The 23,153-nt window shown below is 39.2% G+C and overlaps 2 protein-coding genes across 3 annotated transcripts in view; one reads left to right on the plus strand and one right to left on the minus strand.

The window, feature by feature from the left end:
- Positions 1-46: 46 nt before the first annotated feature.
- itgbl1 (integrin, beta-like 1) lies at positions 47-13,686 on the minus strand. Its single transcript, XM_077616672.1, has 12 exons — positions 13,610-13,686; positions 11,407-11,566; positions 10,633-10,835; positions 8,353-8,499; positions 7,570-7,692; positions 6,518-6,658; positions 6,013-6,153; positions 5,136-5,282; positions 1,957-2,073; positions 783-929; positions 539-652; positions 47-287 (listed from the first exon to the last, which is right to left on the minus strand). The coding sequence occupies exons 2-12, from the start codon at positions 11,490-11,492 to the stop codon at positions 199-201; spliced, it is 1,455 nt and encodes a 484-aa protein (XP_077472798.1). The 5' UTR covers positions 11,493-11,566; positions 13,610-13,686; the 3' UTR covers positions 47-198.
- nalcn (sodium leak channel, non-selective) overlaps positions 13,426-23,153 on the plus strand; it is a 34,327-nt gene continuing 24,599 nt past the window's right edge. For both annotated transcript variants that reach the window (XM_077616669.1, XM_077616671.1), the window contains exons 1-12: positions 13,426-13,562; positions 15,483-15,589; positions 15,796-15,857; positions 16,568-16,708; positions 17,377-17,559; positions 19,864-19,947; positions 20,078-20,217; positions 20,315-20,443; positions 20,793-20,944; positions 21,034-21,176; positions 21,535-21,639; positions 22,156-22,242. In XM_077616669.1, the coding sequence (XP_077472795.1) occupies positions 15,816-15,857; positions 16,568-16,708; positions 17,377-17,559; positions 19,864-19,947; positions 20,078-20,217; positions 20,315-20,443; positions 20,793-20,944; positions 21,034-21,176; positions 21,535-21,639; positions 22,156-22,242 (1,206 nt within the window). In that variant the 5' untranslated portion in view covers positions 13,426-13,562; positions 15,483-15,589; positions 15,796-15,815. The remainder of the gene's footprint in view (positions 13,563-15,482; positions 15,590-15,795; positions 15,858-16,567; positions 16,709-17,376; positions 17,560-19,863; positions 19,948-20,077; positions 20,218-20,314; positions 20,444-20,792; positions 20,945-21,033; positions 21,177-21,534; positions 21,640-22,155; positions 22,243-23,153) is intronic.

Consider the following 23,153-nt stretch of genomic DNA (forward strand, 5'->3'; position numbering starts at 1 on the left):
TGTCCGCCTCATTTTTTGGGGAGTTTGTAATCTCATTTTAGCATGGAAGCGATTCAATGTACTTTATTGGAAAAACAACATTTTATGCATCAATTGCGTAAACACAAACAACAGCTTGTAACCAGTACAATTCATGAAATTTGAAAAAAGTCCATCTTTTGCTTCTCCAAGCATGGTTTGGGCATTCATGTTGGGGTCTCAGTAATCGGCCCCCACCCAGATTTCACAAGCGTTCCCGGTCCAGCCGTCCCAGCAGTCACACGTTCCGCAGTTGCACACTCCATTCCCTGCGTTGTTTAATTTAAAAAAAACACACAAAACTGTATTTGACAGGTAGATTTTAGCGATCTACATCTTTAAAGTCCACAACTGGGGAACCTTCTTTTTTTTTTAGTTAAGCAAATTGCCGACAGTTAATACTCGTATCTGCGTCAATTGCGAGTAGCCGTGTTGAGAAACTGTAGTTTCACACTTTGGTCAAAAGGGGCCACCATTTTTTTTAGGAAGATCCTCTGGATTTTGAGTTCAGCGGGTGTACCTGTACAGACCAGGTCGTCATGTTTGTCACACTCTCGGTCGTCACACTCGCAGTATTCTCCGGACACCCACCAGTCTTTGGTGGAGCAAATGCATTGGCCACAGTGACAGGAACCTACAAGATAAACATTTGAAATGGAATTGATGGACATTTCAAAAGTTGTTGGCTTAACTCGTGTAAGTGTAGTTGCAGTATGTGTGTTATTCGAAATACTTGATTCCAATAAACAATGGGAATTGTTGACCTTTGCCACTGCAGACGACAGCATCAGAAGTCTCGCACTGCTCCTTGCTCTGAGCGTCGCTTATGTCACATGACCTGGCGAAGCGGCACTGTTTGCCAAACCAACCTTCCTCGCAGATGCAGCGTCCACACGAGCAGTAACCGTGACCTATGAAGGAAACGAAAATAACGTAATGAATCATCTTTTGAAGAAAGTTTCTATCATTTTCAATACAACTTAAATTACAAATGTTGAGGCGGATTGTTAAAACTCCTAGAACGTGTTCAAATGTGGGTCTGGTAAAATGCCAAATATTGATGAAAATGACCCTTTTTTTCAATTTCAATCCAAGTTGGCCGACTTCCTGTATAGTTTAAAACATAACTGCAAGACTGTTTCATGCAGTTTGGCTCAAGGTAACAAGCCACCAAATTTTGTAGCTATAAGTTCAAAACTGAAAGCTTTTCTAACATGCGAGGAGCACTGTCCCCCCCCCCCCCCCCCAAGACCACCAAGATACTGAAATTTTCGCCAAGCTCTATAGATCTGCAATTTTTTTCATTCGTTTTAGAGCAAGTTAAGCCATTCAAATGGGCCAGTTTTAATTGCCCCAACCCCCCCCCCCCCCCCCCCCCCCCCCCCCAAAAAAAAAAAATTGCGTTACAATGCAACCTTCGCATTTTGGGACCCTAAAAAAAAAAGAAACTAACAAAGGCGATCATGAAAAAAAGCATCCAGGGCTAATTGAACTGTAATATTCAGTTTAAAATGCAACACTCATATACCAGTAAGATTAAATGCATTTTAGATGGCTGACGCTGTACAGTGGGCGCCCCAAGTTAAGTCCCTAAATTAAAAGCGATGGCTTGTCCAAGTTTCCGGCAGTGGCCTCCTACGCACGGCTGCTTCGATCACTCAAGGTACGGACGAAGGCTCGTTCATATCGAGCGGCGATGTGCCAGTTCATGCTGCTTCCGCCTCGCACAGAGTACAAATTGTATCCGCAACTTCTTCAAGTGAATCTCTTAAATAGGGCTGCCTGTCTCTGACCCCAAACAAGATTTAGTGTGGGAGCACTCACAAAAGATGAAGAAGATATGTTTTTCTCCCAGATAGCGACACCAGCGCTAAGTTTCAGTCGCTTCTTGTCATTTCAGGCCATACTTTGATCACAGTCATCAGTGTGTGCACTCACCCCCGCAAACCTCCCCAGAGAGGTCCTCGCACTGGCGGTCGTCGCACTCGCAGTTCTTTCCGTGAACTCGACTGTCCCCAGGTGGGTGACAGGTACATTGTCCACACTGGCACTGACCTACAAAAGATGCAGGGACAGAATGGCGTGTTCACATTTCAATGCCGCATTCATTTTGACAAGAAAAGGCAACCAGCAGAGTCTTGCTATCAGCCAGTATTTTGGGCCAGTTATGTCCGAGTTCCGTTCCTACACTGGTGACGTAACCCCAATTTCACTGTTGATGCCAAAATGACTTTAAAAAAATCACCCTATCAAACAGCATACTCATATTCATGGTTAAACCAATCAAACTACTACTAATGTTTTGGAGGACCAAAGTAAAAATGTAAGATAAATACTGTATTTTCTCGCACATTGACCGCTCCTGCATATAAGCCGTACCCTTAAAATTGCCTTAAAACCGTTGAATTTTACAATATAGTATGAGTATAAGACGCCCCCTGAGTAAGTTTTTTGCAAACTACAGTTTATTTTTTTCTTTCAGTAATAGACGTCAAAGTAAAATTTGTTTAGCGTTTTATCTTTTCTCTTTTTAGATAAATGACCATATCAGCCGCATTTTCTTGCGTTATGGCGTTTCGTCTTTTTCACCTTGCAGTTTCGTGCATGTCAAGTCTAATTTACCGTATTTCCACGACCATAAGGCGCACCGCATTATAAGGCGCACCCTCAATGAATGACACATTTTAATATTTTTTCCATATATAAAGCACACTGGATTATAAGGCGCCCTGTCTATTTTGGAGAAAATTTAAGACTTAAGTGCGCCTTATAGTCGTGAAAATATGGTATGCATTTTTTTAGTTACAAATACAGCTTATATGCAAGAAAATACGGTAAATACATTTCAACGGTGAATATACACAATAGATTTACTTTTAGGATGCAAACTTCGTAAACATTTTGGACTCATGTAAATCACACGCGCACACGCATACATTGTGGCACCATCTGTGCAAGGGAGTCAGTTACCCAGGCAACCACTGATGTAATAACACCCTTGCCTTATCGATTATATCCGCCTGTCAAACTATCCACACCTGGAGGGCCACAGTGTGTGCTTGTGTGTGAGGTCACGCGTTCTGACAAAGTCAACCGGCAAACGCTTGCCAAGAGTTTTCTTGGATAAACTTGCAAGTGCCTGCGATTCACTAAGGCTGCTCAATTCAGTTTTACTATTTTAGAGAGTGTGAGTCTCGCATCACTCAGTTTGGATTGTGTACTGAAATATGGTGCAAATTGGGCCTGAATAAAAAACAACATTTTGCTTATTTTTGTCCCCCTTTCCCCCCCTTTTCTTCTCAAGCAACATTGTCTGGTTCTGCGACTAAAGTTGTTGTTGTTTTTCTCTCTTACAGCCGACAGCCTGTTATCTTTTTTTAAATGCCAGATTTATCTATCATCCCTGTTGTTCTACATTTTACTATTGTTACTTTAACATATGTTTGTTCTAGGTTTCTGATATAATGTGACTTTTTTGTCCTCCTTATTGTCTATTCTTTGTCTGGTGCGACTTATAGTCCGAAAAAGACGGTAATAGGATCCACCCTACCCTGGCCTGCTTTTTTTTCCTTCTTTTTATTTTTTCTCGTCCTAAATTATTTTGGGGAAAATTGTCAGAAATGGGATTGGCTGTCCTAAAATTCATGTTGAGCGTACTCCTTCTCCAAAGACTTTATTGGTTTAAAATATCCTTTAATTACTTAGCCAGTGACCTTCAGTATTGTTTGAAAGGGAGCGTCGTAATAGCAGCTGGAGACCATTCAAGTGAGAAGTCATCAGGATGACACATACTGTCGGGGGCCATGTGCAGGGGGAAATGCAATCGAAAATGTCACTCATGGTTTCGCATGGCCTCACCAAATAAACTGCAACGATTCCCTTTTAACTCTGACCTTTTTCCTCACAACAAATGCCAGACGTGAGGCCCGATTAACCATCGCGCTCGGCGAAGAAATCCCGATGATGAAAGCAGGTGTTTCCTTGAGGAAATACCACAGGGTGGAAAGAATGTGCTCCCTTTTTGTAACTCAGGGAAAAGAATTGAAAGAAGAAAAACCAAGCTGTTGGTTCACATTTGAGTGTTTTTTTTCCCCGATCGAGCTGCCATCTGCTCTACGATCACACCTTCCAACACAATATAAATTTGCCTTGCTATAATTCTGTCTGTTTTAAATGAACTTTTTCCTGCCAACAATGATGCTGTGTTAACCTAACTTGCATCTAATTTACACCTGTCTTTCATATTTTTTACAAGATGCAAAAAAGGGAAAAAGTAAATTAGCCCCTCAAAATAGCCTATAGGAAATCCAATTAAAAATGTCAGCAGCAGGTGACTGAACAATTATGTAAATTTTATATAGGAAGACTATAGATGCATTGTTCTTTTTAAAAAAATCTTTTGTATTGCAGCACGTAGAGATATTCAAATTTGTGGGCACTGCTAGGGGTGTTGGAAATAATTCACTCTTCTGTTACATGTTAATCTCTTCTGTTTCATTATATTGCAGTGAGAGATGGAATGAGCACATCAAGCCAAAGTCTGGAACGAATAGAAGCTGAAGTGAATGGCACGTAGTAAACCCTCAGCGAAGGCGACCAATCCTAATTTAGATCACCAATTGTAGAGCTAATAGAGCAACATTCATGTCTTAATTTTAAGTCAAATTTACTGTATCTTCATTCAGATTACGAGTTGGTGGAGCCATCGTGCATTGGGTGAGAGTTCTCAAAATCCAGCCATAATAATTAATAACGTATTTTAGAAAGCATTTAACATTTAAAAATGCCTGAAAATTTTACAATTTATAGAGTATTTTATTGGTGACCTTATGTCTGCTCATGAATATTTTCCGATCTGGGTTATGTCATTTATGGACGGTCCCTAACTCAGACGGGAGGAAAAACATAGTGACTGATTTTAGTTATAGAAAAAACAATCTTATGATGTATTTTGATTGGCAGCGGCAGAGAGGTATTTGTTTAATGTGTTTTGTTATGGTTGGATCCTTTCAAAAGAGGCACTAGAAATGACCCACTTTTACACTGCAAAGTGAGAGTGGAGTGTAAGGGGTAACCATGGCAACAGGAGCACAAGAGAAAAGAAGGAAAAGGTGCACCTCGTCCAAAGCAGGGCAGTCTGGACGTTCCCCGGCACTTTTTCAAGCTGCTCTCCAGAGAAATGGAGCAGGAGAGCGGATGCTCGCATTTCTTTCCGGCCCAGCCGTCCTTGCAGTCGCACCTGCCGCAGTGACACTGCCCGTGACCTGAAGGAAGAGAGAGAAGAAGCATTGTCACATCGCCAACTTTTCACCCCTTGTTCATTTTTTGAGATTGGTAGATGTCCAATTCACTGAAACTGGCTGTGGATGCTCCTCTTTCAATGCTGTTGATGGCGCTAGACGTCCAATCCATTTTGACTGGGAGGGCCGAATGAACCAACGTCTAGTGCTGTCAATGGCGAAAAGTAAGTTAACGTTTTGGGGCAAAAATAAACATGACATCGAATTGAATGCATTCATGTGGCCTGCAAACTAAACTGAGTTTGACTTAGAGCAGGGGTGTCAGACTCGGGTTGGTCCGCGGGCCGCGTTAACGTCAACTTGATTTCATGTGGGCTGGACCATTTTAGATATAATATTTAGATTTTTTTTAAATAAATGGATTAAAAGAACTGGATTAAAAGCCCTGTTTTTTATAGATCCAAAACAATGTTTATTTTAGCTTTTTAAAATATATTTTTAGATTTTACAAAATGATTTTTGAACTAAAAACTGAAAAAAAATAATTAAAAATTACAATTATTGATTTAAAAGGGGGAAAAAATCAGGAAATTTAATATACATCTATACTCTTCATTTTAATTTGATCCTAAAACAGAAAGTTGGCACTCATGATTTACTTTCCCGGGCCACACAAAATGATGCGACGGGACAGATTTATAACCGTAGGTTTTCTGTATTTATTTTTATCAGCGCAATGGCAGGACAAAGTTACCCGAGCAGAAGTCATCGGTGTATCGGTCGTAAGTGGCGTGGCAGTTCCTCTCGTCGCATTCGCAGGTATCGCCGTGAATGTCCCCCCAATCGCCAGAAGGATCCACGTCATAACAACTGCACTCTCCGCACACACAAGTACCTAACAAACACACATACACATGCACACATTATTAGAGGGTTTAGATGACATGACGATTATTTGTGCAGCTCTAGTGTGGAACATTCTCCCCTTTTATTGAGTTTGGCATTTGAAATAATGCATCATCTGCAGAAAAGATCACAGCATGTAAATGTCAAAAAGTCCTGAAATTTTAAATGGAATGCTAATTCCAGAATAACTGCAACAGTTGGCGCCGTTCTAAAATAAACAATAGAAATACAATATGTTATTCCATTCCGTACAGCGGATCGGATTTAAAAACTGTAGTCAATTTAGGTCCGTTGTGAATCCTAATGTGATGAAATTAGAGAAAGATCATCTCAATCACTGCGGTTCAACAGACCTCGATTGCTGCAGACTTTGCCGTCTGGAGATGAGCATCTTCGCTTGCTCTCCCATGGGCTGATGTCACACTGGAATTCACATTTATCTCCATGCCAACCGGCAGCACAGTAACAGTTTCCACAGTAACACTGGCCATGGCCTGGAAGCACAAAACAACCTCATGAGGTCACTCCTCTTTTAAAGTTGCACTTGGACACTCACACACGAATATATTTCATCTATAGTATTTGTCATTTTTATTCAAGCAAAAGCTAAAACCTACACACGTATGCATTCAGTCATATATAACACCAAAGCAAATCCATTTTGCTGCAGGAATTGATCTACTCCACTGCCAAAAATGTATTCTAATGAAATTATCTTGGAAAAAGTTATAGCAACCAGTAAAATAATGTATCTAGTCCCGCCTCTTTATGTATCTTTAACCACGATCTGTCAATCAAGTTCAGCCTTCAACTTTAAGCAATTATTTAGTTACCTTATTAAGCAATAGCAATGTTAGATAAGTGAAAATACAAAACCCACAGAAGATTGAAAAGGTATATTCAAGAGGATTGCTACTTCTAACTATCTAATTAGTATTTCATAATTAAAAAATATATTTCTCCCTAGCTAAAGTTTGACATGATTTCAGTTCATTGCTGCATGATGCAAATGCATCATATTTGTTGTAATTGGTGGTTTTTATATTAAAAAAAATCTTTTGAGGTGATGATATTATCCCTCGATTGGGGAAAATCTGTTGAAATATCACATTTTAATTAGTTTGAATCATTTTATAACCAACCAAACCCTTAAAATTTAGAGCATTAGTATCTTTGACTAAGAATTGGTGTGTCAGAATTTGTTTAGAATTCCTTTTTGCTCTCGTCTGCAATCTGAATATAGACTGTGTATTTGTTTTGGATGGTTTTCAAGCCACACCTCCAGACATAGACTCCTAGGTATGTGATATTAAGACATTACAGATGATCTTGACAGATAACTCTTAGCTCAACTCTTGTACTTGTATGTGATGGTTGATATTTGTTGTCAAGATGTGGCACAGACCTCCACAAACTTCAGCAGTGTCTTCATCCAGACACTCGCTGTCATCGCACTCGCAAAAGGCTCCCGTCACCAAGCCTTTGTTGTCCTCGTTCTTGCACATGCAGCTACCACAGTGACAGGTCCCTTCAAATCCACAAATTTATTTTCAGCATGCATTCCATTCCACAAATCTAGTCAGTTGAACAAACTCGCATAGCATTGGCCTAAAATACATTTCAACACAGGTTTTTTTATTTAAAATTATCAAAAAATGTCAAAGGAAAGCTGCTCGATGTGAATCCATGCCTTATTTACAAAAAAATATATACTTATTCTTTTCCTCAAGGATGATATTTTCCTGAAAGAATTATTGTCAACCTTCCAATGGACAATTTATAAAATCTCAGCCCCTCCTTAGCTACGGTTGCTAAGATGACAATTACACGCCAATTTCAGCAGATGTATACATAAGCGTTTTAAGCGATTTATTCTGGAAAAATACCAGTGCGACAACAATTTTTCGCAAAAGCTCCGCCCCCCTTAGTTACGGTTGCTAAGCCCCGTAACTCCAACGACACAAGCGTTGCAGGCCGACGTGAACCGGTGTGTTTTAAATGATTTATCTTCTAGCAATACCAGTGCTAAATCCCCCAGATTGAGGCAAAAGGTTAGGAAAATTCATGACAAGGGTCGCGTGTGGTGCTGGAGCCTATCTCAGCCAAGATTTGAATAGTTGGCCACTATAATAGTGCTATCCCTGAAAAGGTTAAACATGAAAGCATCCTTTATAATGTACGTGTGTACCTCTGTTGGAGCATACCACCCCCTGCGGGTTTTTGCACTGCTCCCTGCTCTTCTTCCCAGAAAGCTTGCATTCCTCCTGGAATTGGCAGGCCTCTCCAAACCAACCGTCGTCACACTCGCACTTCCCGCAGTCGCAGTAACCGTGATCTGAAGGGAAACGCCAAACGCTGCATGCTGTTTATTAATGCTGAAATGCGGGGTGTGTTATTGACACATTGTGTCATCAAAACGTGGTGCTGAGGTAGAGAAGAGGGAGAAACCAAACAAGGGGAAAATATGACAAGACATTTTTCCACATTTGGTAAGCAGATGTTGGTCAAGGCCGCTGTAATATTACTCTGCTGGAGCCGGTTGTCGTTAGAATTTTTAGAGTTTGAATCAAAGTCAATTGCATGGGGAAATTTGCTGTATGCACAGGCCATATTTTTAATACTTTGCAGAGTCATTGCAATTATTTTTACACCTAATATGTTTGACGACAAATGCATACACTTTTTCTAAAACTAAGAAACAACTAAATGCCATGTACGTACTAAGATGTGCCTTAAATTTACAATGTAATTCAACCAAAATGGTATTTTCCCCCCTGCTTTTCTGCCAACAGTAAATTATGTCAATTATGAACTCCGTCATAAAAAAAATTGCGGGCATACGGAAGCAAAAGTGGACAGAATAGTTTGTACTTCATATTATTTATACTGTAGATATGAATTCATCCATCCACCCTCTATATTTTATGCGCCTATGAAGGTGTTTATTTATTGTTGTTTTAAAATAAAATTAAAAGGCATTCTGCCTGATGAAAAATAACATTTTCCAACGGTGTCTTCCCATTTAACAATAAACAACGAGGCAAAACACACGCAGACAGGCACACTTTAATCAATTAAATGAGACGAAAAAATGTTTAAAAGAGGATTATGCGTGCAGTTCCATCACATCATCATGCGCCTGTTATTTCTGCTGTAAATAAAGTGCCAGAGAGACCCCAGTATTTATTCAGCTCTTCCTAAATAGAGCATGCATAATACTGAATGTGAATGGGTGCTATAGACTACACGTCCCTATAATACCTCCTTCATCTTTGCTTTAACAGAATAACAACAACAAAAATCCTCTCAAGCACTAAAGCCGTAAAAACAGGATAGTATTGAGATACGTTTTAAGGAAATACAACTTTTGAATGCACACTCTGCCCAATAATAGCTGAACAAATCTTACATTTTGCAAATTTACATTCTGGAAAAAGAAGAAACATGCTTTTAAGACTGCTTTTCAATTTCTGAGGAGCAACTGATATAAACCATGAAATAACAAGAAAGCCCAGAAATGGATGTCATGTTAGTCTGCTATCCACTTTTACTAGTACTCATGGTACTTACTGTCTGCTATAGGCAGACCCTTTACTGGCCCGTGTGTTAGCGTTGGCGTGCGTCAAGGTGTGAAACAGCACCCCTGCTCAGATGCCATGCAGTGCAGCCGTGAGCGAAAGCCCATTATCAGAGGCTAAAAAGTGGGACCTCGTCGTTCCGGACTGCTGAACCGTAATGAGCTCTTCGCGGCAGCCATGTTGTCCGCCCGAATAAATCACAAAGTCATCATGAGCACCTGACGCTGGTGCCTGTATTGCTAGCTCCGTGATTCTAGACCTGCTCCTCCTTTGCAACTACCCCTCTTTGCTCCTCTAAACCTGAGAATTTGGATTTCAGTCCATATAGCTGCCTATAAAACACAACTAAATACCATGCATCTTACTAGCTGTCCTAGCAAAGCCATGCCACGACATTTGGTGCACCTGCGCAACAATCCAACAATTTTCCTTACCCTTACAAGGGTTGCAGGGGTGCCGGAGCCTATCCCAGCCAACTATACACTGAAGGTGTAGAACACCCTGAATTGGGTGCCAGCCAATCGCAGGGCACAATGAGAATTTTGCTGAGAATTGCTTCTGTTGCCCATATTTGGCTGGGTTAGGCTCCAGCACCCCCTGTGGCGTTTGTGGCGATAAGCTATATGGAAAATAAATGAACGATTTTTTCGCTTTTAAAATAAGTCAAAGCAATTCAGTCGAGTAAGATCTCTTAATGGCAGCCCAGTGGGCGAAAGTGGTTAAGGCGTCGGCCTCACAGTTCTGGGGTCGAGGGTTCGATCCCAGGTCAGTTTTCACTGTGTTTAATTTGCAAGTTCTACGTGGGCTTTGGTGGGTTTTCTTATGTTTGGTTTTTCTCCACCTGTTGCGAATCATGCGTATATGTCACGACTTCTGCGTTGTGTACTCACCATTACAATTTTTGTCATTGTGTGTGGCGCAGACCCAGTCGTGGCATTCGCAGCGAGGCCCGTAGAATTTCCCCGGATCTGATGCCTGGCACACGCACACGCCACATTCACACTTTCCCCTCCCGCTACAGATCTTTCCATCGGTCGTCCGGCAGCGACGCAGAGAAGACTCGGCAGATAGCCGACAAACACCAGCAACGTGACTGTTCAAAAAGAAAAGAGCGATTTTTGGAATCTTCCAAAAAAGGTAATCAAGTCAGATATGTGAACCATTACACAACCAAAAGTTGAGGTTATGTGTCACACTTTTTTATATATAGAGCTTGGTGGGGGCTGTAACTAATACTCAAGTGTGACTTATGTATGTTTTTCATTTGATAAACTGTTATATTAACTGTTTTCCTGTTTATATATTATTCCTCTTCATTGTGCATTCTTTTGTTGGTGCGACTTATCGTCTGAAAAATACGGCAAATTACATGAATTCAACAGATTGTACAGCAACGGATATGACAACGTATTTTGAGGATGCACATTGAAAATAATATTTGGAAAGTTGAAGAACAAACTGAAAAGCTGAGAAAAACTTGTTTAAAACTACAACAACAACCTCACAAAAGTTAAAGTGCAAAGCCCATCTTTGTATATTCAACTTTTCTGCATGCTGTGCCTCAGTCATCAAATTCCGCAGCTCTTTCCCGTCAACCGAGTCCAATATAAACACCAAAAAACTTATTTTTACATGCAGAGTTTTGAAGTGGCGTTGAAACTCACCTCACAGACTGTAACAATGTGTCCTCCACGCCGCAGAGCAGTATTAGCAGCACTAGCAGAGGCTGCGCCCAAACTTCAGTGTGCATGTTTAGATCCCACGGTGAACCTGGAGCTAAAGTAGCTTAAAGGAATTTTCCCACTCTTCCTTCGTTGACAGTTACTGGAGGAAGAAGAAAATAGGAGGGGAGCGAAAGCAAAAGGTGGAGGGGAAGAAAAAAAGCAGCAGGCTGGCCCGATCTTTTCTCCTACAAGTGCCTTTCATTAGTTGAGACTCCCAGGCTCAGTCCTGGCCTAAAGTTCTACAAGAGGAAAAGTGCCAAACTGAAAAGTTCACTCGCCAGTTTAAGAATGTAATGAGAAGCAGACTGTTTTTCCTTTTTTTTTTGCTTTCACTTTTTCCACGCTCTTTCTTTTTCCAGATGATTCTTTTTTTTAGGACTCACTATGTTCCTCCAGAAACTTTCATGAATACAGCAAAGACTTATACACGGTGTAAAAGCTAAATCTAAATCTTAAAAAGATGACTTATCTCCTGATTAAAATACCCATCTACAGTATTCAGTACCGAGATGCTATGTGACACTGAGTTAGTGCAAAAAAGCAACATTTTGGTGCAAATGAACAGTTACTATAATGTCAAAAATAGTGTAGATCAAGGGTATGAGACTCGGGTTGGTTCGCAGGCCGCTTTAACGTCAACTTGATTTCACGTGGGCCGGACCATTTTAGATATAATATTTAGATTTTTTTTTTTATTGGATTGAAAGAACTGGATTAAAAGCCCTGAATATTCAGTTTTTTATAGATATAAAACAATGTTTATTTTAGCTTTCTTTTAATATATTTTTAGATTTTACAAAATGATTTTTGAACTAAAAACACAGAAAAAATGGATTAAAAATTACAATTATTGATTTAAAAAGGGGAAAATCAGGAAATTTAATATACATCTATACTCTTCATTTTAATTTGATCCTAAAACAGAAAGTCGGCACTCATGATTCCCGGGCCACACAAAATGATGTGGCGGGCCAGATTTGGCCCCAGGCCGCCACTTTGACACATGTGGTGTAGATGCTGATTTGACCCAAAGTATAAAATGCACAAAGAAACTTAGATGTAGTTGGAAATCAAATGACAAAAATCTTATCTGAAAAACTATCATGTTGCCATTTTACTATTGCTACTTAAACACATATTCGTTCATGGTTTTTGATCAAATAACATCAAAACTACCCTCACAAAAATACGACTATCATGAAATACACACTAGCATTTACTGTACGCCACGCTTAGCAATGACAAAGTTCTGTGTAGCTTCTCCAATTCAAGGTCCAGCTGTTGTGGGTGTGTGTGTGTGTGTGTGTGTGTGTGTGTCAAATCATTGGGATTCCTGAGATCCTTCAGCGGTCCTTTGGGTGTTATTGCTTTCACATGTGCTTCTCGTACTTTGACGAGGCTAAAAGTCGTTGATTTTCTTCTTCTAAACTTGGTTTACCTTCACGGCGGACTTTGTTGTCGTCTGGACTTTGTCAATCTGATGGTCACGGTTATTGAAGTTTCCCAAATTAGTGAAAGAGAGTGAAAATATTGGACATTTGAAATATATTGAAAACTATTGTCATGGTTTCCATGTCAAACATTGATTTATCGAGCATCTCAAGACAATATGGTGACTCCCATACTGCCATTTTCACCCTGAAATGTGCACTCACGAAACACATTGATTCAAAAAAATTAAAGCAAAATCCTATATTTTTGGATTGTATGAGCTGTAAGACCAAATGATATGAAAATAAAGACTTGAAGTCACTTAAAGTCTACAAAAGTTTGATTTTTGAATGGAATAATGGATATATGTACGTCAACTTTTCCAAGATGATCTACTTTGGTCTTCTTTCATGAAGAATAATTTGCATGTATTGGATTTAAAGTCTATTTAAGAATGTAGACTTGGACGTTGGAGATGCTGCGTTACCATGGATACGGCTGGGGGCTTTTTTTGCAGCAGCTGCTGATGAGATTGCTGGCTGCGCGCGCACGCACATCTCCCACTCGACCCCCACGTAAGCAAACACGCGCAGACGCACGGCAGGAAAACAGCTGATGTCACCGACACGATGCGACGCAATCGATGAAGGGAATAAATCGCTGCCGTAAGTCATCTATCGCGTGTCCAAATGCGGCGTATTTTGACGCTTACCTGCTACTTCCGCAGTGTTTGTATCACTAACGCGAGGCATTCCCACCTGCTAGCTAGTTTGGGACCGGAAGTGTAGATGTAGCCATCTCTGTAGCAGGCCTTGACTTGTATTTTCTATATTCTTTTTTGGATCTGTGGTTGCTAAAATACAGATTGACATGATTGTCCGATATTTTAAAATTTTACCCGTTTATTTATATTGTAATCGGCTTGTATTGTGACGTTGCAGCGCTTTTGCCTTTAAGCGTTTCCATAGTAACTTTGGCCGTCATTCATTTTAATATGGACGCACGTTTCCTGGTTCACATCAATAATTGTGCGCAGCTTTTGGTTAATTTAATTACTGTGAGACATATGGTTGATTCTAATAAATGAATTGATCTTAATGTGTGTATTCACTAAACACATAGTAAAATTTACATTATAAACATCTAAGCAATAAAATTGCTTAGATGTTTATAATGTAAATTTTACTATTTCAGTTTAGTTTTTTTACATAACATTTTTAAGAAGTTATTTTCTGTTTTTAATTTTTTTTTTACAATGTGCATTAGTTACAAGCATGTTTTCCCCAATGAATTGATTTATGTCGCTACCCAACTGAAACTTAAAAGTTTTTGTTTAAATGCCTTAAAGTCTCAGATGAAACATATCTTCAGTACTGTATCCCCAAAAATGCGAAATGTGTCACTTTCTTCTCCAGTTAATTATTTTTTCTTTATTTTTGCATTTGCACAAAACACATTTTTAACCTTCCCTTTTAGAATAATGTATTTCAATCACGTAGCGGAGAATTGTGGCACGTTTGTCATGCTGACATGAATAGCTAACGTGAGGGAAGTCAATTACTAATGCGAGGGGAATCATGATAGTACATAAACAAGAAGGGGGCTGCAGGAAAATCATATTTAAGAGAAAATAACATTTAGATTTTTAACCAGAAACTGATTTTCTTGCACTTATTGCAGAGTCCTGTCAAAGAGATTCAATGTTCATATGTCCCGACACACAATGTCAATCAATTTAAGTTGGATGAAATTGGAGTAAGTGTTCTTGTATAAACTTTGGTAAAGAGTTTGAGATTCATTCATTGTTCTACAGTGTGTGAAAACTTCTTGTTAGAGTTTCTTGTTATGAAAAGTTTGGGAAAAAACCTCTGCTCACTGATTTACAATTGATGTGATTTTATCCAGATTGCGCGTAACATGTCCTCTTTCCCCAAATGGAAAGGTAATTGTAGTTCTCGCCGCCGGTCCTCCCACATAATGGCAGCCAGCCCTTGTTATTTTCTTGTCACTCTTTCTCACATATGTCCATGTTAAGTGCAATAATCACAATCTCTAATTGTTTCTAAATGTCAGCGCATTTTAAACGGGAAGCCAAATGATGGCCAGGTTTTGGTTTGCAGTCATCACGCTGAGATTTTTTTTGGTCTTTTTTGTAATTTCTTTTTTAGTCGATAAGTTCACAGAGCAGCCAGAATAGCTGTTAACATTGTGCGAGAAGATATTGAATTTGTTTTGTTCTGCTCATTCTGCATACGGTTTTCTTGTTATTTATCAAATAATTTAAATTTATGGACTGTAATCCACTATTCCTGTGGATTAGGCCTCAACATTTATATTGCTATGCGTGACATAAACGAGGGATGACAGCTGCTCATGACAGTGATAGATTGATCTTGGACACTTCACACCTGTGCCGTCTTCAATTTTTAACCCTGCAATGCATATCGCGAACACCCCGAAAAATTGCAATGTCTGTTTTCGTGTGGTAATTGTCAATGACTCAGTCTGTTTTATATACTTTACTTTAGTCCATCTTCTCTTTTGTACTATTATGTACTCATCTCCACTACTGGTTGCTGCCACAGCACCTTCAGACCCCGAGGACACTTGATTTTTGCATCTCTGCTGTTGCTGGTTGGTCCCTCCACCTCTCTGTGCCCTGGGGATGAACGCACCAATGAGGAGCCTCACAGTGAGTCCTTCTCACTTTTCTTCCTCATCCCACCTATCTTCTTCCTCCACACCGGGTCACACATTCACAGAACGTGTCGCATAAATGCCGTGATGTTAAACGTGGTGGACATTTCTGTCTCTCTGAGCGTACTGTAGATGTGCATATAGTGTAAATGTACGCCATATAAGCCATGACGTTGACTAACTGTTGTGTGTTATTTGCAGGGTATGCCTGATCGCATGTTATGTGCAGTGCTGGAGCAATTTCAGCTTTACTTTACCCTTTGGTATGTGCGCTTTGTCTCCATTCCGAGTGCCATTTCTTCTTCTGTTCATATGCTAACATGGCCTGTAGACACCTTCCTTTCCCTTTGTGCAGCAGATTGAAAAAGTCGGCAATTTTTTCAATCCAATGTACACACTCGCGCTCAATCCAGAACACGCACTAAGTTGCTTATACTCGTGCTGCATGATGACGATCGCGCGTGATTTTGTCACTTGGTAAGTCGCTGGACGTGTTCCCATGTGAATACACTTGTCCTGTGTCCCATGTGTGCTTTGTCGTGGAACATGACAGCATCATGCATCACGTTGTTAACAGGTTACAAGGACAACTGTGTGCTCTAAAGAACCATTCAAAATATGTTGATTTTATCATCGAAATGGCTCTTGTTGAATATAATTAACCACACATGGATACATATCTCACCCAATGTCAAAAGACAACTGTTTTCTTTTTTGAAAAGAAAGGTCTGTAAAGAGTTTAATTTCATTAAAAAACGCCTCAATATTATGTATAATAATGGCTAGCAAATGTCTTACCTTTAATAGAAATGATTTACACTTGTAGTTGCTGACTTTTAAGGATGACGTGGTTCAGTGGTAGAGTTGCTTAGACATAAGCTTGACCTGTCCGAACTTGAAAGCAGATACAGAATGCCGTGGTTTTGCTGGTTTATCTTTGGTCACTGTGTGGTCTACCTGCTTTCTCTGTTAGATCCACTCTCTGTATAGCACAGCAAGCCCCAGCATGCTTAAGAGGAAACAAAGTTCCAGGGTCGAGACCCAGCCCATGACTGATTTTGGGCCGGATGAGACCCTAGCAGATAGTGCGGATATCTTCTGGATCAACAAACCGGTGGGTGCACTTTTATCATGTTCTTTGTTTTGGGAACTCATCTGTCCCTTACCTTGATTAACTGGAAGGGGAGTAACAAACATTCTTAACTAGTGGGCTGTACCTGGGAACTAAGTAATCAATAAAGCTTCTCACTTTTTCGTTGACTTCTGTTTGAGCATGAGTTTGTCACATAATGGCATTTTGGCCGGTGTTACTAGAAGTAATTTCTTTTTATAGGGATGCACCTAAATGGAAACTCTTGGCTGAAATTGAAATGGGGAAAACAAGGCAAAAATCCAAAAACAAGTTGTAAAAGCTTCATGTATATTAGGGGAAAAAAGCACTGCATATAGAATAGACTCCAGCACCCCGGCAATCACAAGCAGATGGTTATATCATTCCGCAAATATTTCCAAACTTGTATGATTATGAATACAATTGTTGCTTCTTTAGTGATATGTCGGCATGTTTCATTTAATCAATCAGACTTTTAATTTAATAGCCCGTTTCCAAAAATGCTTGATTAAAAAATTAAACGCCTGTCCGGTGTGTGGACAAATTATGCTCAAAAACGGTAAACTAGTTAGTTTTACATACACGCATGCATGATTTAGAAAAATACAATGCAGATTTTTCCCTATGAAGTTTGTAATATTATTAAATATTGTTTTTCTTTCTTTCTGCAGTGGGTGCACACCTTGTTGAGAGCCTGTGCCATAATCAGCGTCATCTCGGTGTGCATGAACACCCCAAAGACATTTGAGCACTATCCGCCCCTGCAGTATGTGACTTTCACCCTGGACACGCTGCTCATGTTCCTCTACACCGCCGAGATGATCGCCAAGATGCACATCAGGGGAATCATCAAGGTAGGGACTACCACTAGAACTTTTCGTATTGCATGTTTTAAGATTAATAATACTATTCATTGGACAGAGATTTATTTGTTTATACGATATGTATGTAGAGAGAGAGATGAGCAGGTAAATACTAGACACGACCTTATTTTGGTGCTGCACAACTGATTTGTTTATATGATTGTGTTGCGGTAACTGTTCAATTTATGGGGGAAAAAAGATTTGGATATACCGCATTTTCCGGATTATAGTAAAAACTTTTTTCATAGTTTGCCTGGGCCTGTGACTTATAGCCAAGTGTGACATATATATATATCTTTTTTTTTTCACTCTGACTGCAAACAAGTTTTTATGCAAGCAAACTATGTTGTGTTCTTTAGGCGAAAGTTATCAAAAACGGTAAACATCTGACATTAAGAGCTGTATATTTTTGTCTTTTATGGTTTATTTTACTATTACTTTAACATATGTTTGTTGTTTTTTCTTATAAATCAAAAAACTGCCCCCCAACCATCCAACTTAAACTTCAGCGCGACATATGTAGCATTTTTTTCCTTTTCATCGTACAACCTTTGGCGAATGTGACTTACATTCAGGTGCGACTTATAGTCCAAAAACTACGGTATCTCAAGCAGTGCTTTTTTGTAACTTTTCGGATTGAGATTTTCAGCCTAAACTACAAACTCAGAAGATCAAGAACCCTGTAAAAAGGCTCATTTTGTACACTTTGGTGCATGTGTAATTCAAAAGGGTGTTAAACCTTTAAAACGTCGGTCTTAGGTTGAGCTCACTGAAGATTGCTGACCTGACAGGATTTTCTAATTTTCTCTGTAGTACTCTATATTTATAGATTTTACTTTATTTGAATGAATTTAAAATGAAGATTTGGGGTAGGCTCCTGCTCGTACATGATTTTAATGAGCACTCTTGGTACAGAAAATAGATGGAGGTATCGATTAAAAGTCCATCAATTTTACTCTTCTCAGGGAACCAGAAAAGGTTCAGTAGAATTATCTCGGAAGAGACAGCTGGCTGCCATAAAAAGCACGAACAGCTAACGTGGCACGTTAAGCATAACAAACAAAGAGGCGAATGAGGACATGGTTTGATTCACAAATGGTTGAAAACAGCATGAAAGTCTTTTAAAAGGAAAAAAAAATACTGAATCACTTCCACCATGAGTCAGAAAAATGGCTAGCATTTCACCATGTCTGCCAGGGTATGTCAATTTATAAGTACAGCTGTGTATACTTGCAGTGATACATACTGTAGTATATGGAAATAAAAAAGACAGATTTTAATTATACCGATAGAATTTGACTTGAGTTCAGTATCGATTTCATGGAGATGTAGAAAAAAACAAATCAGGTACTTAAGTTCACTATATCATAATAAATAGTAATATATCGTGATTTTCCTGACCTTTACTTCTTCAACTGGACCACTTTAAATTGTAATTAAATATCCCTGCTGGAAAGGAATGTGTAATGTGACTGAATGAACAAACCAGTCAAATTCAAGCTTTTGTTTGTTTAGGGGTTCATCTGAACTCAAACTGCTATTTTGCAGTCTTTCTCTCTTTCTCATACTCTCCTGCAGCCAGTGTCTACTTGACATTTTACTTTGTTTATACCTCAGGGCTTTTGTCATTTTCCCCAGCTTATCATGTTGGAAACAGGTTGAATTTCCCAGCATGATGGCTGCATATCTACCTATTGATAGCTGTGTTTCTGCTCATAGGGAAAGTAAAAAAATGAATTATTAGAGTTTGGTCAAGGAAAATTAATGATATTTACTAAGGGAAAACAGTTTTTTTTAAGGGATTAGATGAATCGTTTGACCACTATCACTTCATATTGTAACAAACTCATCAGTTGCAGTTGTATATGTAAACAAAGAAACAATGATTGATGCTTACAGTAACATTTTTTTAACTTGCAATTCCATGGGTTCACATTACAAGTTAATTATTGAAACAAAATGAATTAAACAACATATTAAACATTGCTACAGCATGACTTTAAATGTCTGCATCACTTGCAGTCGCAGAGCTCTCTGTGCTCAGGACCTTTGCAGTTTTTTTGTATTACATAGTAATTTACTCTTTTAATATATAGTGGCTTATTATTACTCATTGTCATTATAACACATCGATGTGTTTGTTGTTATATTGACTGGGTGTTAATTCCCGACAAGCTGTCTATGTGGCACAGAGGAAAGCTGTGGGCTGCTTCTCATTAAAACTGTTACATTCTTGTTTTTGGAGCCATAACTGTTGATTTGTTCCGTTGCCATTTCCTCCTACTCCTTTCACAGGGGGATAACTCCTATGTGAAAGATCGCTGGTGCATGTTTGACGGATTCATGGTGTTTTTCATCTGGGTGTCCCTGGTGTTGCAGGTATATTGCCACATTTATTGTTTTTACTACACTTGCTCTTTTTTTTATTTTTACCGCTTCCGATTTGCTCCCACAGCTTTATTGATGATATTTCACTATTTTTCTACCGTCTGCCTCTCTTTGTTTTTAGGTGTTTGAGATTGCGGAGCTTGTGGATCAGATGTCTCCGTGGGGGATGTTGAGAATTCCCAGAGCGCTCATTATGATACGGGCCTTCAGGATCTACTTCCGCTTTGAGCTTCCTCGCTCCCGCATCACTAACATTCTTAAGTACATTTGAGCATTTGATTCAGGCTGAAATTTTGATTGTGCATAAAGAACTGTGTCACTAAAATGCATTTGTCAAAATCCTTGCTGTTGATGACAGGCGTTCTGGAGAGCAGATCTGGAGTGTATCGATCTTCCTGCTGTTCTTTCTCTTACTTTATGGAATTCTGGGTGTGCAGATGTTTGGAACCTTCAACCATCACTGTGTTACCAACGACACACAGAAAGGGTAACTAACGCTTACTGTTTATCATTAGAGAAATATTATAGGACAAATTTAAATGGTGGAATGTACATTTTCAGGCTTAAAAAGCAAATATTCAAATGCAATTTGTCTTATTATTGTCTTAAATTTATGGTGAAATCATTGTATTGTATTGCATTTCTGGATTCTGCATTTAATGCTGATGGGAATTCACTACGGCCCACCCAATAATGTGCTTAAATTGTCATATAATGGCAATTTGAAACAGAGAGCGTTGGTTCAAAGCACTTATTGTATTCATGAGCAAATTTCAGATGTTGCGGAGGATGAATTGTAGTCACCTGAACAGTTATGTTGTTTTTAATTTCTTTAGCAATGTGACATGGAATAGCTTGGCCATTCCTGACACCCACTGCTCCCCCGATGGTGAAGGCTACCAATGTCCCTTGGGCTTTAAATGTATGGACCTTGAAGAACTGGGCCTAAGCAGGCAGGAACTCGGCTATAGCGGCTTCAACGAGCTAGGTAATATAGTTTCCTGAACAAAAAACAAAACAAAACTAAAAAACCCATTGTCTGTTGACACAATATTGATTTTGGGCTTTATATTTTAGGGACAAGTATCTTTACTGTGTACGAGGCTGCATCTCAGGAGGGTTGGGTGTTTCTCATGTACCGAGCAATTGACAGTTTTCCTCGTTGGCGCTCATACTTCTATTTTATCACTTTAATTTTCTTCCTGGCATGGCTTGTGAAGGTTGGAATTTTTTCTTACAAAGTACAGTAATACCCCGTTTATTGCGGTTAATAGGTTTCTAGACCTGCTAAAATTGGTGAATAATCATGATGTAGGGACAATGTTTTTATGTGTCAATTTACTATTATTTAGACTTTTGTAACCCTCGCTGTACTATTATTTTACTTCAAATTATCTCCAATTGTGATTTGCATTTTTTCCCCATTTCATGTTTCTATTATTGTTCCTACACAATAAAGCATTCATATATATTTGGCGATAGTCGATCCGCCAAGTGGCGCGGTATTACTGTATCTCTTTAGTCTGGAAATGATTGCACCAAGTGGCCAACAAATGTTTACGTTTTTTTTTTTAACAGAACGTGTTCATTGCAGTCATTATTGAGACTTTTGCTGAAATTAGAGTTCAATTTCAGCAGATGTGGGGATCCCGGAGTAGCACGACATCAACAGCAACAAACCAGGTATAGTAGTCATATTTTTTAAGAAAGCTGACCGACTTCCTCAAATAGTGTCTGTCAAAAATGCCCAATTAGTATGACATAATAATAATCGGACAGTGACATGTAGAATTTTCAAATAATGCATTTGTTCCAATCAGGAAAACCAAATGGAATAAAGACTGAAGGAAACACATTGACGCGATATTAAAAATGTCTGTTAAAATGAGTTATATGATATAGTCATTATTTTTCGTCCAATGCTGTTTCACGTTTATATTTTCTCATTCTAGAATTGTTACTTTTTTTCACCAGAGATTATTGTAAAATGATCTGTAAAAAGTAGATTTAGTTTTTTTGGTAGCTCTGTTTGGACAAAAACTCTTTAGTCGCTATCGTTCTAAAATCTTTTCAAACCACAGATTTGATAACGTGTAGCTAAAGAGGACTTTTGAATGTTTGTATGGTGGCCTTTGTTCATAATAGTGTCTATTTATTTTTCTTTTATTAAATAAGTTATTGTTTTTATTTCTGGTACAGATGTTCCACGAAGATGCCGCCGGGGGATGGCAACTCGTAGCCGTGGATGTCAACAAACCACATGGGCGAGCACCCGCCTGCCTCCAGGTAAATCTTTATGTTTACACCTAATATAATGATATTTATACTTTCCTTAATTGCTTGTGAATTTATTGATATTGTTCATTTTTTGATAGAATGACACTTAAAGAGGCACTAAAAGTTATTTCTGAATATTTTGAACGATTTCATGCAAAAATGAAATTGATGTCGATTACTGCCAATCTATTACTGTCAGTTGATTGGGTGTAGATAGTTTTAGAAGAAACCTCATTGGTTCAACAGTCCGTGCTGGATCAATTAGAACAACAACCGCCACCTAATGAAGGGCCTTTATGGAATAGTTTGGAAACCCCTGTTTTAAAATCTTCTCAAATCAATTCTTTCAATTGCACATTGTCTAGCAGGATGTCAGAATGGTTTATGTATTTGTATTATTGTGGTGATTATTGTTTTCTGTGTTTTGTAAAGGCGCAGCCATTGTGAAACCCACTACATAATTTGGCTCGGGCTTATATTTGTGTTTGAAAATGACAATAGACAATAGGATATTAGTGGAGTAAGCTGGCAACTAAGAAGGTTAAATAAAGCGTAGGTTTGCACTAATGATGTCGCTACGAACGACTTATAAATGACATCTAGAGTAAACAAGGCAGGCCGCCGCTGTTCGCCATTTGGTCAGCGTGATTCGAACAGCAGCGCTTTTGAGATAAGCGGAACACAGCTTGCAGCTGGACTTCTGTTGATAGCGGCGTGGGGCCAAAGCCTGGCCTCACGCCGCGAGAGACTGCCGATAGATTGCGCGGCGACGGGAAACATGGGGTGTGTCGACGCATGAGAGGGGTGAGGAAAGAATTTAAAAATAGAGGAATGTGGAAAGGAGATATAGCATGTGAAATATGCAGTATTTCCCCTCCAGAGCACCATCATCGCATGGAGGGAGGATTTAGATGGGGATA

The sequence above is a fragment of the Stigmatopora argus genome, chromosome 13 (assembly GCF_051989625.1).
Source record: "Stigmatopora argus isolate UIUO_Sarg chromosome 13, RoL_Sarg_1.0, whole genome shotgun sequence".
NCBI lineage: Eukaryota > Metazoa > Chordata > Actinopteri > Syngnathiformes > Syngnathidae > Stigmatopora > Stigmatopora argus.

Bases quoted from the DNA above. Each gene is read 5' to 3' on its own strand.
- itgbl1 (XM_077616672.1), bottom strand. From the start codon at position 11,492: ATGCACACTGAAGTTTGGGCGCAGCCTCTGCTAGTGCTGCTAATACTG. The intron at 8,500-10,632 runs GTGAGTACACAA...GTTTCCCTTCAG, and splicing joins CAATGACAAAAATTGTAATG to ATCACGGTTACTGCGACTGC. The intron at 6,154-6,517 runs GTCTGTTGAACC...TGTGTTTGTTAG, and splicing joins CAAAGTCTGCAGCAATCGAG to GTACTTGTGTGTGCGGAGAG.